The 14,476-nt window shown below is 40.2% G+C and overlaps 1 protein-coding gene across 4 annotated transcripts in view; it reads right to left on the bottom strand.

The window, feature by feature from the left end:
• Nucleotides 1-14,476, bottom strand: part of LOC110506484 (AT-rich interactive domain-containing protein 3B) — a 64,560-nt gene that overhangs the window by 25,436 nt on the left and 24,648 nt on the right. For all 4 annotated transcript variants that reach the window (XM_021586126.2, XM_021586127.2, XM_036963802.1 and 1 more), the window contains exons 3-4: nucleotides 5,974-6,051; nucleotides 5,578-5,650 (exon numbers count right to left, since the gene is read on the bottom strand). In XM_021586126.2, the coding sequence (XP_021441801.2) occupies nucleotides 5,578-5,650; nucleotides 5,974-6,051 (151 nt within the window). The remainder of the gene's footprint in view (nucleotides 1-5,577; nucleotides 5,651-5,973; nucleotides 6,052-14,476) is intronic.

Raw genomic sequence — 14,476 nt, 5'->3', positions numbered from 1 at the left:
TGAATGCTAGGCTTAATGCTATGCTAGGCTAGGCTATCAATACTCTTACACAAATGCTTGTGTAGCTTTGGTTAAAGCATATTTTGAAAATCTGAGATGACAGTGTTGTTAACAAAAGGCTAAGCTTGTGTTTCAATATATTTATTTCATTTCATTTGCGATTTTCATGAATAGGAAACGTTGCGTTATGGTAATGAGCTTGAGGCTATGATTACGCTCCCGGATACGGGATTGCTCGACGCTAGAGGTTAAGTGGGACCAACTTGCACAATTGGTGGCTGACTAAATATTTTTTTGCCCCACTGTATATGCCATACAACACTCCTTCCGTGGCCTCCAACTGCTCTTAAATGCTGGTAAAACCAAATGCATGCTTTTCAACCGTTCGCTGCCTGCACCCTTTCCCACTTCCCAAGGACTTGGGGGGGCATGAAGTGGGTAATTGCTCCTCCATTTGGGCCTCTCAACCTTCCCATTTCCTCTTTTCTTTCTTTCACTCCTCAGAAACTCACACTCTCTTCTCCAACTAACATCTTTGATCAGCTGTCAGCTATCCAAATATATTCAATATCATTAGCTTAGAGTGTTTTCTCCTACTTCAAAACAAGGTAATAATGAGAATTTTTTTTGACAAAGGGTGGCTACTTTGAAGAATCTAAAATCTAAAATATATTCTGATTTATTTAACACTTTTTTGGTTACTATGTGATTCCATGTGTTATTTCATAGTTTTGATGTCTTCACTATTATTTTACAATGCAGAAAATAGTAAAAAATAAAAACCCTTGAATGAGTTGGTGTGTCCAAAATATTGACTGGTACTGTACACCTTTAGCTAACTCAATTACCTTGTACCCCTGCATATCAAATTGGTACTGGTACCACTTGTATATAGCCAAGTTATTTACTCATTGTGTATATATGCCATACAACACTCTTTCCGTGGCCTCCAACTGCTCTTAAACGCTAGTAAAACCAAATGCATGCTTTTCAACCATTCGCTGCCTGCACCCGCATGCCCGATTAGCATCACCACCCTGGATGGTTCCGACCTAGAATATGTGGACATCTATAAGTACCTAGGTGTCTGGCTAGACTGCAAACTCTCCTTCCAGACTCAAATCAAACATCTCCAATCCAAAATCAAATCTAGAGCCATCTTTCCATTTCGCAACAAAGTCTCCTTCACTCACACCGCCAAACTTACCCTAGTAAAACTGACTATCCTATCGATCCTCGACTTCGGCGATGTCATCTACAAAATAGCTTCCAATACTCTACTCAGCAAACTGGATGCAGTTTATCACAGTGCCATCCGTTTTGTTACTAAAGCACCTTATACCACCCACCACTGCGACCTGTATGCGCTAGTGGGCTGGCCCTCGCTACATGTTCGTCGCCAGACCCACTGGCTCCAGGTCATCTACAAGTCTATGCTAGGTAAAGCTCCGCCTTATCTCAGTTCACTGGTCACGATGGCAACACCCACCCGTAGCACGCGCTCCAGCAGGTGTATCTTACTGATCATCCCTAAAGCCAAAACCGCCTTTCCTTCCAGTTCTCTGCTGCCTGCGACTGGAACGAATTGCAAAAATCTCTGAAGTTGGAGACTTTTATCTCCCTCACCAACTTTAAACATCTGCTATCTGAGCAGCTAACCGATCGCTGCAGCTGTACATAGTCCATCGGTATATAGCCCACCCAATTTACCTACCTCATCCCCATACTGTTTTTATTTTATTTACTTTTCTGCTCTTTTGCACACCAGTATCTCTACCTGCACATGTTCATCTGATCATTTATCACTCCAGTGTTAATCTGCTAAATTGTAATTCACTCCTATGGCCTATTTATTGCCTACCTCATGCCTTTTGCACACAATGTATATAGATTGTTTTTTTTTCTACTATGTTATTGACTTGTTTATTCCATGTGTAACTCTGTGTTGTTGTCTGTTCACACTGCTATGCTTTACCTTGGCCAGGTCGCAGTTCCAAATGAGAACTTGTTCTCAACTAGCCTACCTGGTTAAATAAAGGTGAAATAAAACAAATATTATTATGTGTTTAACTTTTCTATTATTTCTCCATTTCTTTCTCGCTGCAGGGCCTGTAAGTAAGCATTTCACTGTTAGTCCTCACCTGTTGTTTACGAAGCATGTGACACAACAAATTTGATTTTGAAACTCATCCTGGCACCATGTTCTGAACAAAATGATGCATCATGAATGAAACCAGATTGAACTTGACTGGTTGTGAAAACAACACACTTGCAGTATGTAGGATAAAAAAGGAAACCACAAAAAACAACTGATTAAATCATCATCTATCCAGTTTTAGTCGGCTTGATGAAGATTCCCATCTGACCAACATAGTACAAGGGTCAGCCTTCCACTCCCCACTGTCAGAGCAGTGACATCCTAATTGGCCACTGACAGATCCTCTCCGTCTCTAACTAATACATTATCCCCCAACAAGACATCTAAAACACACGTGCTAGGCCAGGCCAGCCAGGCCCAGAGACCAGGGTGGGGAGTCACTAGCTCCCGCTGATTTCACTGGCCGTGTGAGGACACACATAAGGCTCTCTCTACAGGGACTCAAGTCATTTGACTGGATCGGAGTCATGACATCCGCCGTGACAATGTTTTGACAGTATCTTAATTCACACACACACACACTGAAACTAACATTTTACATTTGGCTCTATACTCCAGCATTTTGGATTTGAGATCAAATGTTTCATGAGGTGACAGTACAGAATGTCAACTTTTATTTTAGGGTATTTTCATACATATCTGTTTTACCGTTTAGAAATGCAAGTACTTTATGTATCTAGTCCCCCCATTTGAGGAAGTGAAGTATTTGGACAAACTTCACTTAGTGTATTAAAGTAGTCAAAAGTTGAGTATTTCGGCCCATATTTCTAGTACACAATGACTACATCAAGCATTTGACTCTACAAACTCGGATTTATTTGCAGTTTGTGTTAGGTTTTGCTAAGTGCGTAACTTTGTGTTGCATATTATGGGTGGTCAGGGTCAATGGGTTCCGGGTTCAACACCCTTCATGAGGCAGGATAATAAAACAAGAAGAAATGTTGAAATGCCTTGAAATGTTTCTGGTGTATTTTTAAGGGAAAATACATCCAAAACTTTGATAACTGATAATTTGGTCAATATATCCCAATATATCCCACCACAGCTGAAATACCAATCATTTCTGTATTACTTAAAACTGTTGGTCTAACTCTAACAATTAAGAAAGAAACCATGCTTGAAAATTTATTGGTAGAATGACTGTGAAAGTCAGTTCTGGGGCTTGTACTGAATGACGCTTCCCCAAAATGTTCTTCAACTTTCTTGAACAGACTTTAAGGTAGCCTACATTTGCTCCGTTTGGTAGGTGTGCTGAGGTGTGGCTTGAAGCAATGAGTGACATATTTGAAGTGAAGCGGTGCATTTTGAATCCACAACAGAAACCCTCCCTGATTTCAACCGGTCGTTCAGAACACCGCCGTTTCCATTTAATTGAATGTTGTATTATGTTTTGTTTTTGTACTAAACGCAGCCCTGGTGAATTTTCTACAACAAAATTAATGAAAGTAAAATGGTGACACCTTTAAAATATAATTTCCCCTTGAAAAAAATGCACCTAACAAAATATTGGTCCATATTAACAGGCTGGTGTGTTATTTAGCAATAAGCATTATCACCTGTAGCCCAAATTATGCAGCATAGTGGCTATAAATAAATAGGCAGAAACATGGGGTTGCCCATATGTATTTGTACTAGTCATTAGCTAGAGCAGGGCTTCCCAAACCTTTTCAGTCATGGCTCCCTTTCATCTTGGGTGAACAATTTTGAAGGCCAAAATGATGGCCTTCAAAATTGTTTTCTAAACACAAATAAGGAGGATAGGTTGCTGCTACTGGTCAGAGTCTATGAGACAAGCAGGCTGCCTCTGACTGGGGAGAGAAACAGGCTTGTTTGAGCCTACTGCCTGAGGTTCAGAGAAACAACTTTTCTCTAATTCTGTAGCCTACAACAACCCCGTTGTTTCAAAGTTTATAATACTACCAAAGTTGTCTTTGAACTCTCAAAAATGAGCCCAATATGACCATTACCAATTATCACTGGCTTTGAAAAATAACACTCACATGTGACAAGATGAGCATCTCGCCACTTTGCAATACAACTTTATATACAATTGTTATTCGTGTTTACATTTGTTTTATTTATTTAAATAATTTCCAATTCATTAAATTCACCATGGTACAGTGCCTTGAGAAAATATGCACCCAGTCACTACAAAGATACAGGCTCCCTTCCTAACTCAGTTGCCGGAGAAGAAGGAAAGCGCTCAGGGATTTCACCATGAGGCCAATGGTGATTTTAAAACCATTACAGAGTTGAATGGCTGTGATAGGAAATAACTGTGGATGGGTCAACAACATTGTAATTACTCCACAATACTAACATAAATTAAAGAGTGAAAAGGAGGAAGTAACGTTCTTTGTGCCTCTAAATTTCTCACTGAACCTTTTCCACAATGAATTCACGATTATCCATAATCATGGTAGTATCCACATGAATGTAGAAGTGTTCAGAAACATTATATTCTCACTCACAATAAAAGTGACTCCAAAATGACAATACATTAGTCACCATTCAGTTCCTATTGGGCGAAATATAACCAGAAACAACCAAAACAAACTACAAATGCATCCGAGTTTGTAGAGTCACAAGCTTGATGTTGTCATTGAGTACACGGAATATGGGACCAAATACAAAAAAAGTTTTGACTACTTTAATACACTTTTAGTGAATTTGTCTAAATACGTGACTTCCTCAAATAGGGGGACTAGATACATGAAGTGCTTTCATTTCTAAACTGTAAAACAGATATTTATGAAAATGCCCTCCAATAAAAGGTGACATTCTGTACTGTTGCCTTATATGAAACACTTGATCTCAAATCCAAAATGGCGGAGTATAGAGACAAATTAAAAAATGTAGATTCACTGTCCAAATACATATAGAGAGGGGTGGACCTGGCAATTGAACATGACCTAAAAGCATTCTGAAAATGTGATATGACCACAGGGAAAAAGCTATGCTTATAAGATACTGGGAAAATACCGCAAAATACAGGTTGGATTAAACTGAGCCTTTTTTTCTCAGTTGAGTGACCATGTTTAGAAAGTAGACTGATTGTGGAGCCTTCCAGGCTGTTTGCTTAGTGAATTAGTCACAGCCTAAACAGGTCCTCTCAGGTCTGAGACTTGCATGTGTGTGTGTGTGTGTGTGTGTGTGGGGGGGGGGGGGGGGGGGGTCAGAGGGGACAGCAGGAGACTGATCTCACCTGACAAGCCCTCGAACACCTTTAACACAGCGAAACAGGATTTACAGTGTTCTATAGTTTAAGTCTATTTTCTAGTTGTGAATCATACAGGCAAGCAAATCTTTGAGAATTTCAGTATCTCTACAAGTGAACCATAGTACATAGAAGAGGAAATGAATGTCGTCTAAATGGAAGTAGTAGGGGAAAGTTGCTTTCTAAACGTCAGTCTTCTTACCTCGTTTCTGCATGTAGGTGAACAGGTCATCCAGGAACTCCTTTCTGTTGGGGTCACTGTCAAGCTCATACAGCTGAAGGTGAAAGCCATTGAGTTACAGTCAGTCTTATCTTTTGATACTTTTAAATAAAGCATTTAAGTCCAACATGCATTTGTATTTATTGAATTGCTTCTAATCAATGGCTAACTAAAGGAAAGCAGGAAGTATCATCAAGCAATCACTACTAATAAATAGTAAGGGTTCATTATATCAAATCTGACCTGTGACCTTCTCTACGAGATTAATAACATTCTTTCTTTACGGCTAGATAGGTATTTGATGACCTGTTGGAGCTGTGTTCTGAGTGCTAACCAAGGCCTGGTTCAGCCATAATGTGCTCCAGACCAGATACGTACCTTAGCAAAGTCTCTGGAGGCCTCTCCTCTTCCTCCTCTTCCACTGTCATTCTCATCTGCCCAAGCACCACTCCCATTCTGCAGAGAGATGACGCAGAGAATTAACATCCAGTACACCCAAACATACACACGCTTAGGGCTGCGGCGGTCATGAAATTTTGTCCACTGTTTTCTTTCATGCAAATGACTGCCAGTGTCACAGTAAAAGACTGAAAAAAAAAAAACAGGTTTAGCATTTCAAAGACTCCACACATACAATCCACTGATGCGCGCCTATGGAACATCTACATTGAAAAAAAGGATAATAAATCTATTTAACCCTTTTAGAACCCATAGTGGCTGTCAACGACCTTTCTTTATATTACTATAGCGCCCGCAAACTGCCTTTTCTTTCTCCAAAAATATCTGTCTCTCGCTAGCTAGCCTGTTAGGCAAGAAAAGTTGTGTGTGTCGGTAAATTTGGGCTGCGCACGCAAATTGTCAACCTTGTGCTTTGCTTGCGACGCTGTCACTTGGTCATCTCACTCCCTCCCTACAAAGACAACCAGCTAAATACGCCCATAGAAATATATTAAGAATTGCTTTAAACCTGTTAGGCAAATTGCAGAAGGTCATCTTTACAATCTTTTACTTTCAACATTCTAAATAAATAAACAATAGATGAAGTGTTGAATCTGTAAACCGTTGTGCCACATACAATTGAGGTCAGAATTTTACAGACCCTTAGGTTGGAGTCATTAAAACTCATTTTTCAACCACTCCACACATGTATTGTTAACAAACTATAGTTTTGGCAAGTCGGTTAGGACATCTACTTTGTGCATGACATAAGTCATTTTTCTAACAGTTGTTTACAGACAGATTATTTCACTTACAATTCACTGTATCACAATTCCAGTGGGTCAGAAGTTTACATACTGTGCCTTTAAACAGCTTGGAAAATTTCAGAAAAAGATGTCATGGCTTTAGAAGCTTCTGATAGGCTAATTGACATAATTTTAGTCAATTGGCAGTGTACCTGTGGATGTACAGCGGGGCAAAAAAGTATTTAATACTTATTTTCCACCAGAATTTGCAAATAAATTCATAAAAAATCCTACAATTTGATTCTCTGGATTTTTTTATTCTCATTTTGTCTGTCATAGTGTAAGTGTACCTATGATGAAAATTACAGGCCTCTCTCATCTTTTTTAAGTGGGAGAACTTGCACAATTGGTGGCTGACTAAATACTTTTTTGCCCCACTGTATTTCAAGGCCTACCATCAAACTCAGTGCCTCCTTGCTTGACATCATGGGAAAACCAAAATAAATCAGCCAAGACCTCACAATAAATATTGGAGACCTCCACAAGTCTGGTAAATCCTTGGGAGCAATTTCCAAATGCCTGAAGATATCACGTTCATCTGTAAAAACAATAGTACGCAAGAATAAACACCATGGGACCACGCAGACGTCATACCGCTCAGGAAGGAGACGCATTCGGTCTCCTAGAGATGAACGTACTTTGGTGTGAAAAGTGCAAATCAATCCCAGAACAGCAGCAAATGACTTTGTGAAGATGCTGGAGGAAACAGGTACAAAAGTACCTATATCCACATTAAAACGAGTCCTATATCGACATAACCTGAAAGGCTGGACGCTTGCAAGCTGAAGAACACCGTGAAGCATGGGGTGGCAGCATCATGTTGTGGGGGTGCTTTGATGCAGAAGGGACTGGTGCACTTCACAAAACAGATGGCATCATAAAGAAGGAAAATGTGGATATATTATGTGAATATATTGAAGCAACATCTAAAGACATACGTCAGGAAGCTAAAGCTTGGTCACAAATGGGTCTTCCAAATGGACAATGACCCCAAGCATACTTCCAAAGTTGTGGCAAAATGGCTTAAAGACAACAAAGTCACGGTATTGGAGTGACCATCACAAAGCTCTGACCTCAATCCTATAGAACATTTGTGGGAAGAACTAAAAAAGTGTGTACGAACAAGGAGGCCTACAAACCTGACTCGGTTACACCAGCTCTGTCAGGAGGAACGGGCCAAAATTCACCCAACTTATTGAGGGAAGCTTGTGGAAGGCTACCCGAAACGTTTGAACCAAGTTAAACCATTTAAAGGCAATGCTACCAAATACTAATTGAGTGTATGTAAACTTCTGACCCACTGGGAATGTGATGAAATAAATAAAAGCTGAAATAAATCACTCTACTATTATTCTGACATTTTACATTCTTAAAACAAAGTGGTGATCCTAACTGACCTAAAACAGGGAATTTTTACTAGATTTAAATGTCAGAAATTGTTTTAAAAAACAGTTTAAATATATTTGGCGAAGGTGTATGTAAACTTCTGACTTCAACTGTACTTTGACTTCTTACCATCTATGAAAAGTAATCTGACCATGGGTCTTGAAGTGCCCTATATAGTCTTCATTGTTATAATCTAACCTATCTATAAACACAGTCGTCAATGTCTTTGTGTACTCATATTCATGAACGTCTCTGTACTCCCGTCTGCTTATCTATCAGCGTGACATACAGCTCCAGTCTAAAGTTTGGACACACCTACTCATTCAAACCTACTCATGGTTGTAAATATATATTTTTTAAACTATTTCTACATTGTAGATAAAGAGTGAAGCCATTAAAGCTATGAAATAATACATACGGAATAATGTAGTAACCAAAAAAAGTGTTAAACAAATCCATATATATTTAATAATTATTTAATATTTCAGGTTCTTCAAATAGCTACCTTTTGCCTTGATGACATCTTATAAATAAAAATATATTTTGGTTTAAAAAAAATGTTGGGTCCTACATGATTCCATATGTGTTAATTCAAAGTTTTGATATATTCACTATTAGTCTACAATGTAGAAAATAGTACAAATAAAGAAAAACATTGCAATGAGTAGATGTGTCCAAAACGTTTGACTGGTACTGTACTGCACACCATGAACTGAGAAACAATCTGGCCACTAAGGGCTACATAAAATCATTTTCATTGATTGATTTAAAGTGCTGTACAGCATCATGATGATACTGTTCACGGTGTGAGTGTGTAGAAGTCAAATGGGAGGCATGTAACTACCACACAATTTATTATGGAACCCCCTAAGAGGTGATTATTAGGAAGACAGTATGTGTATGGTTGAGAAAGAGAGGAAGGAAGAGAGAGACAGTGTGAGTGGGAGAGAGATTATGTTCCTGACCACAATTGTTTCCTATTTGTTGCTTCCCTCCCTCCCTGCAGGTCAGTGAAAGTGAGGGAAGTGATGTGGAGAGTCAGAGCTCTGCAGCAGAAGGCAGGGAGGAAGAGATGATTGGCGAGATAGAGATGTGGAGCGAGGAGGAAGAGGAGAGTGATGAGGGAGGAAGGTGAGGAGAGTGATGAGGGAGGAAGGTGAGGAGAGTGATGAGGAAGGGAGAGAGAGGAGCGTGATGAGGGAGAGAGAGGGGAGTGATGAGGGAGAGGAGAGTGATGAGGGAGGGAGTTAGTGGAGAGTGATGAGGGAGAGAGTGGAGAGTGATGAGGGAGAGGAGAGTGATGAGGGAGAGGAGAGTGATGAGGGAGAGGGAGGGAGTTACTGGAGAGTGATGAGGGAAGGCAGAGGAGAGGGAAGGTAGAGGAATATGGAGAAGAGGAAGCAGAGGGAGAGCACACCCAAGAGGGGAGCCTACATTTCCATGGAGTGTTTCTGCCCCAAGTCCCACCATTCACCCTTGTACCACACCACCAGGGACTAAAGTGACAGTGGCGGGGAGTTTTGAGTTGTAGGAGTGTTCTTTTTTCTTCACATCTGCTGTTTAACACCAACCTGTCTGCCACCACATCCAATTCACTGAATTGTTGTCAAAGTAGGCTACTATTTCTACATTTTGTGTCAGGCTTAGTCTGTACTAAATCTTATTGAAATAGTCTCCGAATAGGTGTTTGCATTTTGACATTTTTACAGAAGAAAGAATCGTAGTTAATCAAATAGCTTACTTTGTGTGGATTTTGAAATACTTTCTGAATATTGTTCTCTGGTCACATTTCTGATTATTTAAAAAATATTTATAAGTATAATGCTATACTTGATACATTTAGTGAGTAACAAACTACAATTTAAACTCTAGGGTTTGTTGAGTGTTTCATTGATAGTGATTGTAGACAAAATGAGTTATTCCTACTGACATGAATGTGATCTTTAAATTGTCTAATTGTCATTTGTTCTTTGTTTGAGAGCTATTTATGTTTGAGAAAATTAGCTTCATCTTAAATTCTCAGTAATCTCAGCAGCAGCCTAGAATTCTAGTGGGGTCTAAATGGTTATTATAAACTAGGTGGTTTATGTTGTATACCTTAGGTATGACAGAATATTTGTTTTTACTGCTTTAAATTACATTGGTAACCAGTTTATAATAGCAATAAGGCAGCTCGGGAGTTTGTGGCATATGGCCAATATACCATGGCTAAGGGCTGTATCCAGGCACTCCACGTTGCATCGGGCATAAGAACAGCCCTTACCGGTGGTATATTGGCCATATACCACACCCCCTCGGGCCTTAATGCTTAAATACACACCCTCACAATAAACCATTTTTTACATTTTAGGCAGGTGCAAGGAAACATGATATGAAGAAAATGTATTTCGGCCTACTGTATGTTATCTGGCTATGCGCCATGCTATAGGCTAGTTCATTTTTATTTTATTTTACCTTTATTTAACCAGGTAGGCCAGTTGAGAACAAGTTCTCATTTACAACTGCAACCTGGCCAAGATAAAGCAAAGCAGTGCGACAACAACAACACAGAGTTACACATAAACAAGCGTACAGTCAATAACACAATAGAAGGATTTAGCTGACAAGATATGCTGATAAGCTCCGTGCAATTATTTTATATGATTTTATTGTAAGAATGATATAACTGAACTTAGCTGAATAATATAGAAAGGATATTTTTCACATTCCGGAGTGAGTGTGCATATTCAGTGGCAATGCGTAAAAGTGTTCATTTGAAACAGGTCCTATACGCTAGATTTAGCATGATTTGGCAAATTTAGTTGTGAATGATACAAACCGTAGAAATGAAAACATATTGCAAATACAATATTGCACTCTGTTCCTTGCCTCAGGCTGCACACCATGTTCTCTCATCATAGCAACATGTTTCCACAACGAAACAAATGTAAATAAACTGTTGACAGCCTCTATCTCTGCTCCAGAAAGGACTGAGAGAGGATAAGAAGGAAACGCACGGTGGTGAGATATTTTGTACCTAAAAAGGTAATGTGTCAGCATATTCTTTAAGAAAATATGAAAATGGCCTATTACTAGGGATGCACAATATATTGGTGAACATATCGTAATCGGCCGATATTAACTAAAAATGCAAACATCGGTATCGGCCTGATGTCTAATTTAACGCCAATGTTAAAAACCGATGTCAAAACTACCGTTCATACCTAAACTCGCTGGCCAGGTCAGAACACTGACATTCCTGTCTTGCAGGAAATCACGCACAGAACAAGCAGTATGGCTGGTGGCATTGTCATGCTGGAGGGTCATATCAGGATGAGCCTGCAGGAAGGGTACCACATGAGGGAGGAGGATGTCTTCCCTGTTACGCACAGTGTTGAGATTGCCTGCAATGACAAGCTCAGTCCGATGATGCTGTGACACACCGCCCCAGGCCATGATGGACCCTCCACCTCCAAATCGATCCCGCTTCAGAGTACAGGCCTCGGTGTAACGCTCATTCCTTTGGCGATAAACGTGAATCCGACCATCACCCCTGGTGAGACAAAACCGCAACTCGTCAGTGAAGAGTACTTTTTGACAGTCCTGTCTGGTCCAGCGACAGTGGGTTTGTGCCTATAGGCGACGTTGTTGCCGGTGATGTCTGGTCTGGTGAGGCCCTGCCTTACAACAGGCCTACAAGCCCTCAGTCTAGCCTTTCTCAGCCTATTGCGGACAGTCTGAGCACTGATGGAGGGATTGTGCGTTCCTGGTGTAACTCGGGCAGTTGTTGTTGCCATCCTGTACCTGTCCCGCAGGTGTGATGTTTAGATGTACCGATCCTGTGTTGTTACACGTGGTCTGCCACTGCGAGGACGATCAGCTGTCTGTCCTGGCTCCCTGTAGCGCTATCTTAGGCATCTCACAGTACGGACATTGCAATTTATTGCCCTGGCCACTTCTGCAGTCCTCATGCCTCCTTGCAGCATACCTAAGGCACGTTCATGCAGATGAGCAGGGATCCTTGGGCATCTTTCTTTTAATGTTTAATGAAGATCTGTGAAGCTATTTGGATTTTTACGAATTATCGTTGAAAGACAGGTTCCTGAAAAAGGGCCGTTGCTTTTTTTTTGCTGAGTTTATAATAATGTAACAGGACTGAATGACGCCACACAAAATGTTGCGCTACAAGTGCAACACAGATTTCCTAACCTAGCTCACAATGTCTGCTGTGTGGATCGAGCAGTCAACAAGTCAAGCAGTCATTTGAAAGAGTAAGAACATTTCAGCGAGACAATTCAAAAGGCGAAATCCATTGAAGCCAAGATAACGGAATTCATTACCCTTGACAATCAACCGTTCTCTGTCGTGCGTGATGTTGGCTTTCGCCGACTGGTCGAGCACCGGGACACACTACCAAGTGCGCTATTTTTCAGATGCTACCCTACCGGAGTCACACAGTAATACCGTCACTGCTATTAGCTTCACGACATAGATACTATGGAACACCGTTTGAGTCTTTGCGCGTCAAAAAAGATACAGCACTGTCAAAGCTGTATAAAAAAAGTCTGCAAACAAGCAAAGACCTGCCATGAATGATGTGTCTACAATACCGTGTTGATAATAAAGCATAATTTGTTCGACTGCAACTTCTGGGGTAGCTAGCTTTAGCTTGGTACCTAGCTAGCACCAATACAACCAGCCTGGAAACAATGACCAGTAGAAACTGCAGTCATTTTCATTATTCTTAACAATGATTTAGGAATCCTTGTGAGTAAGCATTAGCTAGGGTGCCACTTGTTGTTCGCCTATTGAAATTGAACTGAATAGCTAGCCAGCTACTTAACCCTGTTGCCCAAATCTAAGCAGCCAGCAAGTTTCATCTGGCTAATGAGGCTTGATCGGACCGGGTTATGTGTTGTGAAGCTAGCCACAATAAGGATTAGGCACAATAGTGGAATTTGCGGTTTGCCTGTCATTGACGCAAATTAATACAAATAGTAGAATTATGCCATAATTTTATTTTGAGGGCTATTAGTCCACTATAAGTCCACTATTATGGCTAATCCTTATTGTGGCTAGCTTCACATAGATGGGTCCGACCACCATTAATCAAATAAGAACTGTTTTATAAATTAGGGTTATTTTAGACGATGACACCTAGTTAGTGTGACACCTAGTTATATAGTTAGTTAGCTAACTATAGCTACTGAAACAGATGTCGTTTTGCTTTGTTTTTGGGGAAGAACATTGTTTGCATCCATCAGCTAGCTAGCTTTTTTTACGACCAGCACTGTAGGTGCGCGAGACAACTTTACCAGCATCATAGCATACATATCGATGAATCATTGTGACATATGAAATACGAGTGATTGATTAAACTGTGTGTAATAACTACGTAAAAATGTATGAACGCGTTAAATTATTATTTGACGTGCAGTCACATTCAGGTCCTGATTGGTCAACAAGCTTATTTGTCAAAGTGTGTTATTTGACGTGTATCTTTTTTGACACGCAAAAAAACGTTCCATAGAAATCCTGGCTGAGAATGAAACAACTGAACAACGAAACAGCACAGCAAGTAAGTGAAAAAAATAGGTATGTTTTACTGGTAATGGGGACATATGTAAATGCCAACAAAATATATTTTTGGTCAGCGTGGTGTGTATATGTGTAACCTTTATTTTACTAGGCAAGTCTGTTAAGGACAAATTCTGATTTACAATGACGGCCCGGACGACGCCGGGCCAATTGTGCGCCGCCCTATGGGACTCCCAATCACGGCCGGATGTGATACAGCCTGGATATGAACCAGGGACTGTTGTGACGCCTCTTGCACTGAGATGCAGTGCCTTAGACTGCTGCGTCCTTGTGTGTGTTAACTATTTAACTGTACTAGAATGCTTTAATATGCTGCTAAAATTTGTAATATTGGTTATCGATATACATTTTTTGGGCAAGAAAAATATCGTATATCGGTATTAGCCAAAAATGTAATATCGGTGCATTACTACCTATTACTAGGCTATTTAAAATAAAATACAAATTCACTATAATTGTAGGCAAACTCTGTAAGCCGCCCTGCACAACTCAGTGAACCAACAGCATCGCCTAGGCCTATACGTTCTCTCCCAGACTCATACAAAGTTTGGAGCGTTTCATAAGGTAACTAGTCCATCCAGTAGGCTATGCATAATAATACAGTCCACACTCAAAGGCATTTACTAAAATTTGTTTAACATTTTGGAGCATAGGATAGACCAATTATGTACCAA

Source organism: Oncorhynchus mykiss, chromosome 26 (assembly GCF_013265735.2).
Source record: "Oncorhynchus mykiss isolate Arlee chromosome 26, USDA_OmykA_1.1, whole genome shotgun sequence".
In the NCBI taxonomy this organism is placed as follows: Eukaryota; Metazoa; Chordata; class Actinopteri; order Salmoniformes; family Salmonidae; genus Oncorhynchus; species Oncorhynchus mykiss.
This window is presented reverse-complemented; position numbering and strand designations above follow the sequence as displayed.